The 9,680-nt window shown below is 48.6% G+C and overlaps 3 protein-coding genes across 3 annotated transcripts; all 3 read left to right on the top strand.

The window, feature by feature from the left end:
* Positions 1–142: 142 nt before the first annotated feature.
* Positions 143–3,209, top strand: Pmar_PMAR021214 (coatomer subunit beta', putative; the record flags this gene model as incomplete). Its single annotated transcript, XM_002782619.1, has 19 exons — positions 143–266; positions 313–463; positions 496–683; positions 735–917; positions 974–1,041; positions 1,094–1,218; positions 1,265–1,345; positions 1,391–1,467; positions 1,520–1,616; positions 1,671–1,812; positions 1,950–2,076; positions 2,130–2,241; positions 2,289–2,370; positions 2,472–2,563; positions 2,613–2,741; positions 2,809–2,911; positions 2,973–3,029; positions 3,076–3,123; positions 3,174–3,209. 19 exons carry the CDS (start codon positions 143–145, stop codon positions 3,207–3,209), a joined length of 2,022 nt encoding a protein of 673 aa, XP_002782665.1.
* A 916-nt stretch (positions 3,210–4,125) lies between these two features.
* Pmar_PMAR021215 (hypothetical protein) lies at positions 4,126–4,935 on the top strand (the record flags this gene model as incomplete). Its single annotated transcript, XM_002782620.1, has 1 exon — positions 4,126–4,935. The coding sequence occupies one exon, from the start codon at positions 4,126–4,128 to the stop codon at positions 4,933–4,935; it is 810 nt and encodes a 269-aa protein (XP_002782666.1).
* A 1,828-nt stretch (positions 4,936–6,763) lies between these two features.
* Pmar_PMAR021216 (retrovirus polyprotein, putative) lies at positions 6,764–8,775 on the top strand (the record flags this gene model as incomplete). The annotated part of the gene is made up of 1 exon (XM_002782621.1): positions 6,764–8,775. A coding segment is annotated over exon 1 (1,915 nt), but the record flags the coding sequence as incomplete, so codon positions are not given.
* Between the last annotated feature and the right edge of the window lie 905 nt (positions 8,776–9,680).

Raw genomic sequence — 9,680 nt, forward strand, 5'->3', positions numbered from 1 at the left:
CTTGGAGACGACATTGAACTACCTCCTGGAAAGACTGTGGAGCGTGGCATGCCTCCCTGTACGAAACGATGTGCCCTGGGCTTCGATGAAGTGAGATTGTGGTTGTTGATGGTTGTTTCGAGGGATGGTTGGTGTAGGAACGATGGTCATCCAGCTGGGGTCGGAGGAACCTGTTGTGTCTATGCATGCTGGTGGGAAGATCGTCTGGGCTAGAGGGAATGAGATACATACTGCTAACCTTAGGCAGGTGGATGACCACGTCCTTGGTACTAGGCAGGACTATGTCAGCTTGTGTGGTATGGCTCTTCCTAGATACGTTGGGTGATGGGGAGATGGTGCCTCTGTCAGTGAAGGACATGGGATCGACTGAGATATTCCCACAGACCATATCTCATCATCCTAATGGGAGGTTGTTCGCTGTATGCGGTGATGATGAATGGATAGTCTTCACTGCACAGGCAGGGTTCAGTTGGAGTACTCTTCTCGTTTTCGAAGGTTTTATGTTCAGGCTCTGCGAAACAAGGCATTTGGTAGCGGGTGCGAGTTTGTGTGGTCGGCCAGTGGAGCGGCATCGGGCACGTATTATGCCACGAGGGAAGCTTCTGGTAGGATTACCATCTATAAGGATTTCGTGGAGGAGACGTCTTTCAAGCCACCATTCCCTGTTGATGAGATTTTTGGAGGTAATGTGGAGGTCCCGGGTTCGATCCCGGCGGATGTTGTTTTTACGATAGGTTATTTGCTGTGTGTGAAGACATCTGACTTTATCTGCTTCTACGAGTGGAGTAGCAGTAGACTGATCAGAAGGATCGACGTTGTCCCTACTGCAGTCATCTGGAGTGACTCTGGTGACTTTGTGGTTTTGGCCACTGAGGATGATGGTGCTTTCGTAACGACAAACATGCATAGTATATCGGGTGGGTGTAACGTCAGGGGGCTTAGGTACTACACTATGATAAGGACTCAGTGGTAGCGGCGATAGCAGGAGGAGCGAATATTGATGAGGAGGGTCTGGAAATAGCCTTTGAGCCCACTTATGAGGTTAGGGATAGCCACCAAGTGCTACTGATAGTGACTTGTGTATTTATGGTAGTTGCCAAATGAGAAGGTCATGTCTGGTACGTGGTGTGGCAATGACTCCTTCGTCTATATCTCATCGAACCAGAAGTTGTGCTGCCTTGTGGCAGGTCAGACTGAGGTCATTGCTCACACTGATAGGTTGGTACAGTCGTTGGAGATAAGCACACAGTGTAGTGACTGTCAGGCCCCTGTATGTGTTGGGGTATATGCCGGAGCATGGGAAGGTGTATTGTATGGACAGGGACTACAACGTCATTTCGTTCGGGTAGGTGGTGTCATACCACTCCTTCGTTGAATCGTCGGCCTTCAGGTTGAGCCTGGCGTTGATCCAATATGAAAGTGACGTAGTAAGGCAAGACTTTGGTGCTGCCGAGCAGTGTTTCGCAGGTGGGTCTGCTCATGCTCTCGTTTTCTCGCAGCTGGGATGTGTTCCTTTCAGCCATCCCGAAGGCTCTACACAACAAGGTGGCTCGTTTCCTCGAGGGCCAGGGGCATGTCAGAGAGGCCCTTGAGATCACTACCGATAAGGATCATAAGTGAGCGCTGACTGGTGTTGTGTCTAGGATATAAGATGAGGAGTATGTTGTTAGGTTGGACCTGGCCTTGAATCTTGGTGACTTACAGATGGCTGGAGAGATTGTGGGAGAGTTGACGGCTCAGTTGCCACCAGGCGCTGATAGAACAGTCAATTACTCTAAGTGGAAGCAAGTTGGTGATCAGGCTCTAAAGCAGGTAATAATGCTTACCCGGAGGCGATTATTATTATCCTTACCACTCCTTTTTGAAATCACGCGAACTTCATAGCTAACTATAGTGCCTCCATATGAGGCCCATCAGAGTATAGTGCCCATCACTAGCTGTCTCGTCAGGGTGATATCGAGTTGGCGACTACTTGTTATTCACAAGGCTGTGACGTCACCGGCCTCATGCTCATTGCCCAAGCTACTGGGGATCGGTCTTTACTGGAGAAGGTAGCTTCTATGGCTAAGGAGAAAGGTGGGTTATATTAGCGGAGCGAAGCGATACTGGATGAGCATTTTCTGTCTCAGAGATGTGGAATGTGGCGTTTTCTGCGTTTTTGCTCCTGGGTGATGCCGAGAGATGTGTGGATACGCTCGTAGATTCCAACAGGCTGCCGGAGGCTGTCTTCTTCGCTCGAACGTAGCACCGAACTTTATTGGTTTCGGGAGTATTGTGGCGTTTGTTAGATATTGCCCATCCAAGTTGGTGAGTAAGGATAGCGAGCTGTTCGAGAGCTGGCGGAAGGATCTTACGAGCGTGAATGCACAGGTGGGTATAAATAGTGTAGTGGTAGGTTAGGAAGCTAGAGATGTAGAGGTCGTCAGTTCGATCCCTGGTTGAGGTATGTATTCATCTGCCGTTCTGTTTAGTTGGCATCCAGCCTTGCTGATCCCCGTGATGAAAGTTATCAGGATAAGCTTTTCGCTGAGATGAGCAACACACTGGCGGCTGAGAGAAAAAGGTAGTGCATGGTAGCCCATGGTTAGGGTGTACTATGGTGATTGTGTTAGGGAGGGGTCCAAGGCAGCTGTCACCGCTGTCCCGGCGGATCGTTATACAGAGGAAAAGAATTTGCTGGATGTCGATGTAACGGTGGAGATGTCACAGAATGAACAAGGCCTGTATGCTAAGATGGGCTGGTAGGTATCCCATTGACCTATTTTGTATCTTGTATGGGTCGACCTCAAAATTCTCCTCTTGTCTCAGGACTGGCTCTGTTGCGCCGTCGGGCCTGCTGCCTGAGACGGATAGCTCTCCTTCGGAGCGAGAGGTTGTTCATGCTCCAGTGGTCGACACACATGTTCATGAGGTAAGTGTATCTTCATGATCGGAAGGTCCCTGGTTCAATCCCTGCAACTTGCATTTTTCAGTCCTCCCCGCCTGCGGCTGCCACTGCGGACTCTGAGAGTGTGTCTTCGCCAGGGACGGTAGGGGGCGTCTTTTCGAGCAACTTATCACAAATCTCTTTGTCAGGACGGCGTGCTGGTCGAGTCGGGTAATCATCAGTACCAAGAATCATCGGTAGGCTATCCACCTATTCGCAACAACCTTGACTGTGGTCTGATCATTAGGATACTGCCTCGGCCACTGGTCCGGATCTGTTGTAGAGGTCGGGTGCCTTGGTCGCTACAAGGTCAACAGCATCGACAGTGGTGTGTCCTCAATCCCCTAGCGTTTCAATCGGGTATTTGAAAGTACTGTTGAGTTCATATCTAGTCGGTGAGTTGCCACGAAAAGATGCAGAGGTGTTATGGGACGATGTCCCAGAAGCGTCACTCGCCATGAAAACCTTCGGCCCGTCTTGTGTGTTGTGACCATTGCTCCATTTGTGTAGTACGCTAAGCTGTGTAGCTAGCACGCTAGAGTGTTGCAAGATCACTACTCATAAGTGAGTGTGGAATTGTCCGTAAGCATTTACGGTTCTATTGTATCTACTGTGCACTGGAAGTGTACTCTAAGATTCAAGGTCTGGTTTGCGTTATCTACAAGCTGGGCTCTAACTTCAACTTCTTGCACTTGCATTCATACCTTGACATCTAATTGGTAGCAACTCCTTGTTGAAGATGGGCATTTCTGAAGAGCTGCTCGATGCTGCTGGTGTTAGAGCCGAAGGACTTGGACTGGATCGAAGATTGTGGAGACTTCTGCTCTTGTTTATTATGCGGCACGAACGGTGGCGCAGTAGCAGACAGCGACGAATGGCGAGGTACAAAGGCGGGGGCGTTAGCAGACAACGGAGTAGTGGGATGACGAGACTTGTCACTAAACTGGTTAGGGCGCTCGCCTGACAGCCCGCGAGCGCCGCAAATTGTATTATATCCTTTTGGGAGGGATAATGGTTTATTCCTCTATGCTGATCTTCTCTTTGGTCATCGTCGAGTTGGTCCATTACGTTGCCTGGTAGATACTGGCTGTTGTTCTACTATGGTGGCAAGACGTGTAGTTCCTCGGGAAGTCGAGATTCGGCCCGTTACTGGACCCTCTCTTATGACGATTGATCGTTCTATTTGTACTTTTCTGGGTATGTCATCATTTTCCGTAGAGGCTTATGGTGGTGACAAAGCTAAGGAAGGAATGGCTCCGGACCGTAATGATCCCAAGTTTTCCTTCTGTGTGGATGCTTTGGTAGTGGACTCTTTGGCCTATGATCTGATATTGGGGCATGATTTTATGTCTCACTATGATTTGGATATTCAATATTCGGCCCGTCCTATCCGAATTGTTGGTACTTATTCTAAGGAGGAACCTTCGGCTCTCCCTTGGTTTGTGGAACACCCAGTTCAAGCGGCTAATTTGGAGGATAAGGCGAAGTCGTATTGTAAATCGCAACCGCCGTCATGTGTGGTAACTTTGACGGACAATGATTCTTATGATCTGTCTTGTCCCGAATATTTGTTGGCTGGTGCTGGTACGAAGGTTAATGTTGTCCCCTTGACTGACGATGAACTGCGGGAGAAAGGATGGCCTGTGCCCGGATCTCATCCAGTCCCAACTCCATCTTCGTCGTCAATTCCTCCAAGGTCTGAGCTGTTGGCGGCTGGAGTGTGGCCGCCTCCTGGTTATGAGGATACCGATGAGCTTCAAGACGATCCACTATCGGATCCGTTGAGGTTTGCGGTTCCTGATTTCCGTGATACTTCGGTACAGCTTCCTGATTTTTGTGGCTCACCATCGAAGGAGCAACGGCCCGTCGCTGAGTTATGTGAAGAGTTTTCGGATTTGTTTGCTGTTCGGCCCGGGTTTCTAAGGCTCCTCTGTGTGAACGAGTTCGGCCCTTACCCCATCGATGGAGAGAAGAGGTGTCGGCTATGCTTCAGGAAATGGAGTCTTTAGGGGTCATACGTCGGAGCACCTCTCCTTGGCGCTTTCCGTGCGTCTTTGTCCCGAAAAAGAACGGCAAGGTTCGTATGTGCATCGACTATCGAGGTTTGAATCGGTTATGTGAGACGGAGGCTTATCCGGTTCCTCGGCCAGATGATGTTCAAGAACATTTGGGCAATGCTAAGTTCTTCACTACCTTGGACCTTCGTAGTGGCTATTGGCAAGTACCGGTTCGGCCCGAAGATCAGGTGAAGACGGCTTTTTGCCCGGGCCCAGGCTTCCCGTTATACGAATGGCTTCGTATGCCCTTCGGGTTAGCTTCGGCCCCAGCAACGTTTCAACGACTTATGGATTCCTTGGTCGGAGATCTTCCCTTCGTGAAGTGCTATTTGGACGACCTATTGATCTTTAGCTCCTCTTATGACGAGCATTTGTCCCATTTACGGCAAATTTTTGGGATATTAAGATCTGCTGGTTTAACTATTGCGGCAGAAAAGTGCACAATAATGGCCCGGTCAGTCGATTATCTTGGACATACTTTCGGCCCGGATGGTATGACTCCTGACGTTAAGAAGGTGGAAACTATCCTTCGTTGGCCTGTGCCAACCCTGGTGTCGGAGCTAAGATCGTTTCTCGGTTTAGCAAATTATTATAGGGGGTTCCTTCCACATTTTTCGGATCGAGCTAGAGCCTTATATGATTTGGTTACTGAGAGTACGAAGATCAAGTCGTCGGCCTTGCTACCATGGACAGAAGAATGTGAGGTCGCCTTCGTTGACATTAAGGAAGGTTTGGCCCGTTTGCCGTTGTTGAACTACCCGGATTTCCTTCGGCCCTTCCAATTGGTGACCGATGCTAGTGATGCAGCTATCGGAGGTGTATTGGAACAAGATGGAGCCCCCCTCTCCTTTTTCAGTCAAGCCTTGACAAGTACTCAACGTCGATGGCCTGTATATGAACGTGAAGCTTTTGCTATCTTCCGTTCCTTGGAGAGATTTAGGAATATTCTATTGGGTTACCCCTTGGAGCTTATTGTCTTCACGGACCACAAACCTCTAACGTTCTTGGAGACATCGACGACACCTAAAGTACAGCGTTGGATGTTGAGCCTCTGTCAGTATTCTTTTTCTATCCAATATCGGCCTGGTAAGGATAACGTGGTCGCTGACGCTTTATCACGACCACCTTCGGCCCGTTGTGAACAAGTACAAGAGGGAGAGGCTTCGCCACACCCTGCGGCTATGTTGTCGCCTCTTTGTTTGGGATGTGGCTTGGTGGACGACTTGTCTTTGGATATTTTGAGATCTGAACAAATGGCTGACTGTGATTTGGGACCATTGAGGAGAAGGTTGCTTGGACAAAGTTATGAACATGACCAACGCCTTTCTAGATATATTTCTAGGCTTAGAAGATTTTCTATGGTGCAGGGAGTATTGATGTATAGATTGGACGTTGGGCCTTCAATGCAACCAAAGTTGGTCCCGGTCTTACCCTCCTCTTTGAAGGATCGTGTGTTGCATGAGGTTCATCAGAATCAGGGTCACCAGATGTATCGGTCCTGCTTATTGCGGTTACGATCGTCTTATTATTGGTTGGATATGGAAGACGATGTGAGACTTCATATTTATTGTTGTCCGGTCTGTTCTCCTGAGGATGACCCTCATGTGTTCCGTCCTGCTATGATGGCCACTCCTGCTGTATTTGCACTGGATGAATCCCCAAGCCGTGTTGCTGAACAAATGTCGGTATCGGAGCCCCAACTTCTGGTTGATCAAACCCTATTGGTTACTGGAGTTCGGCCCGTTATTCCTTCGACACTGGTAACGGCATGCGAAGAGTGGTCCACCGATGATATCAATCAGCAACAAGATGAAGATGCTGTAGTATGCCTGGTGAAGCAACGGCTTCGAGATCAGCAATCCTTTGGTCGCACAGCTATGAAGGATCCTGCCTTTCGGCCTTATCGGAAGCTTTGGTCGGTGTTATTTTTGGATGAGTCCGGTTTACTGGTGCGTATGGTAAAGTATCTCCCAGAAGATGAGAAACACTTTGTTCCGGTTATTCCAGACTCTATGAGGAGACCCTTGTTGTATAAGTTTCATGACATGGGCGGTCACTTCGGTAAGCAACATATGTGGGATCGTATGCGAAGGCTTTGTTTTTGGCCCGGTATGCACGTGGATATCACAGATTATGTGGCACAATGTTCCCGCTGTTTGACCATTAAAGCTCGGCAGCAGCCTCCGGCAGCCTTAGTGCCCTTTCCGGTAGGAGCACCATGGCATACTATTGCCGTGGACTTCTTGTTTGTTGGCCCATCAGACCAAGGCCCTACCAAATTGCTGGTTATTGTGGATCATTTCACACGTTGGGCCGATGCTTATGTTGTAAAAGGAGAAGGAGCTACTGATGCTTTGGCACCATTGCTGCAACTCTGCTCACAATTTGGCCCGCCTACGAGGTTACTGAGTGACCAAGGTCCTGCCTTTGAGAGTGAAATCTTTCATGATGTTATGAAGATTTTGGGGGTTACTAAGGTACGGTCTTCTCCGCATCATCCGAGCTCAAATGGTCATGTGGAACGTTTCAATTCTACCATTTTGAACTTGCTCAGAACGGTTACTCAGACCATAGGGGATTGGCAAGGCCACCTACGAGGCGTCCTATGGCAATATAATTCGACTCCTCATTCGGCCACTGGATTTACCCCCTTCTATCTTATGTTTGGAAGAGAAGCTCCTCAAATGTTATTGCCAAGTCTATATCAATACTCATCTTTGATGCATGATCCCCAGAGCTATGCAGCCTATTTGGCCCGGGCACGTGCCAAAATTGATGATGTTATGGATGAATGGGCTACTGCTAATGGTGCTTCATACCGTCTGGCAGCCTTAAGACAACCTTCTCATCGACGACATTACGTTGGTCAACGGGTTCGCCTGAAGATTTTTCATGGCAACAATGCTCCGGCCCGTAAGTTGCTTCCTAAATGGCAGGCAGACTGGTACATCTTCAAGTTTGTTGCTGGATCTAATAACAAGACGGTGGTAGTTCGACATTTCCCAGATCTACAGGAGAAGGTCATTTCTACCGACTATATATTGGCAGATCCAGTTCAACCAGAAATGATACCGGTTCAGCTCAACATTGTGAGAATGGAACCTCCTGTTGATGAAGCTCCAAGGGTTCCCTTGTATCCTTTCAAGGAAATCCCTAGAACGGATCCGGTATTGCAAGAAGACCATTTGGATCATTTTGCAGATTCCGATGAAGTTTCGTCATATGTCGCCGAGATGGGTTCTCCTTCTCATGATAGGCCATATCAGCCTCAACCTTCGGCATATTGGGTTGCTCAAGATGATACTGATGTGCTACAACCACTACCACAGGTTGGAGAAGTTCGTAGCCCTCGAGATGGTGACATGCTAATCGAAGAGGCTTCTGGTCCGGCGATTCCTAGTCTTCCTTCTGAAAACCCAAGTCTATTGCCGAGTGAAGGGTTATCTTCGTCGCGAAGATCTCATCCGGTGCTTCAGTCTGGTCGGTCTGCTGGTTCCAGCCCTGATGATAATGGTTCTATTGCGGATGCTTCGGCCCGATCTGTCGGATCACGACCGTCCTCTTCGGCCCGTAGTCAAATGCTTTCTGCCATATCAGCTGGTTCAAGTGGTTCTAATATTCCCCATGTGTCCTCGGGAATCACGGATCAGCAAGACCGCTCACCGCAAGTTCTAGAGCCGGCGGTTTTGCCTGAGTCTGTTCCCCCAGGTTCGCCGCCGCCCCGTACTACTCGTACTGGTCGTGTGATCCGTCCCCCTCAGAAGTTCTCCCCTTCTTGGAGACCTTCGAGAGGTAGCACTAAGTAATTAGTAGTGCTAAATCCTCCTTCACACCCTGCAGTAGGATTCTGCGGGGAGGGGAAGTGATGGATTTTATTGTCTTACTCTACTAAGGTACCTCTAAGTTTTGGTATTGAAGTTCTGCTTGATGGTATTCAAGATTTGTAACTTCTTAATTGTATTCGAGCTCGTTGACATATTTGATTGTATTTAAGACCGGTATTGTAATTGACGTCAAGTTGTGGATTGTATTGTCCTAGCAGGGCCGTGCTATCAGGCCCTTGTCTCTTGGGTGTGCGTACACCCACTTTGGTGCACTTGGAATATTGTAGTGGATGATTTTCACTGAACGTTCTTTGTAATTGGTGAGTACTCAGTGTTAGCCTCCCATACCTGCCTACGGATGGCATGGTTGAGGCATGTTTCGAAGTTTTCGATAACCGTTTTAAGTCGAATCTTCGTGTTTGTGCGTACATGGCGCACGCACAGTTGACCGTTTTTGCTAAAATGTTTGGCAAGAATGAGGTATATTATTGGTGCTTTTCATAAGTTTGTCATTTAATCTGCTCTTTCGAGATAGATGTTTTATCTCTCGGTTGCAGGCTGTTATCTAAATGCCTGGTGTACTAGCCAGACTTCAGGAACTCCTCAATGTTCAGCCCGAAAGGCGTGGAGACAACCTACGGTGCTTCTTCGACACCTTTAACCAACAAGACCCACCTACCCCGGTTTCGGCCCGTAACTACGACCACGCCCGGTTACTGATATCAATGGTGTGGTACGTAAGCTTCATGACCGTAATGGGCAATTGTTTAATGTCGCTCCGAACAGCGATGCTAGACATTCCCCAAGTGGTTTCGGCCGTTCTGGATGGTTTTCTAAACCGATGATGACGTGGATAGGACTGAAGACTCTGCT

This window comes from Perkinsus marinus (assembly GCF_000006405.1).
Source record: "Perkinsus marinus ATCC 50983 genomic scaffold scf_1104296938764, whole genome shotgun sequence".
In the NCBI taxonomy this organism is placed as follows: Eukaryota; Perkinsozoa; order Perkinsida; family Perkinsidae; genus Perkinsus; species Perkinsus marinus.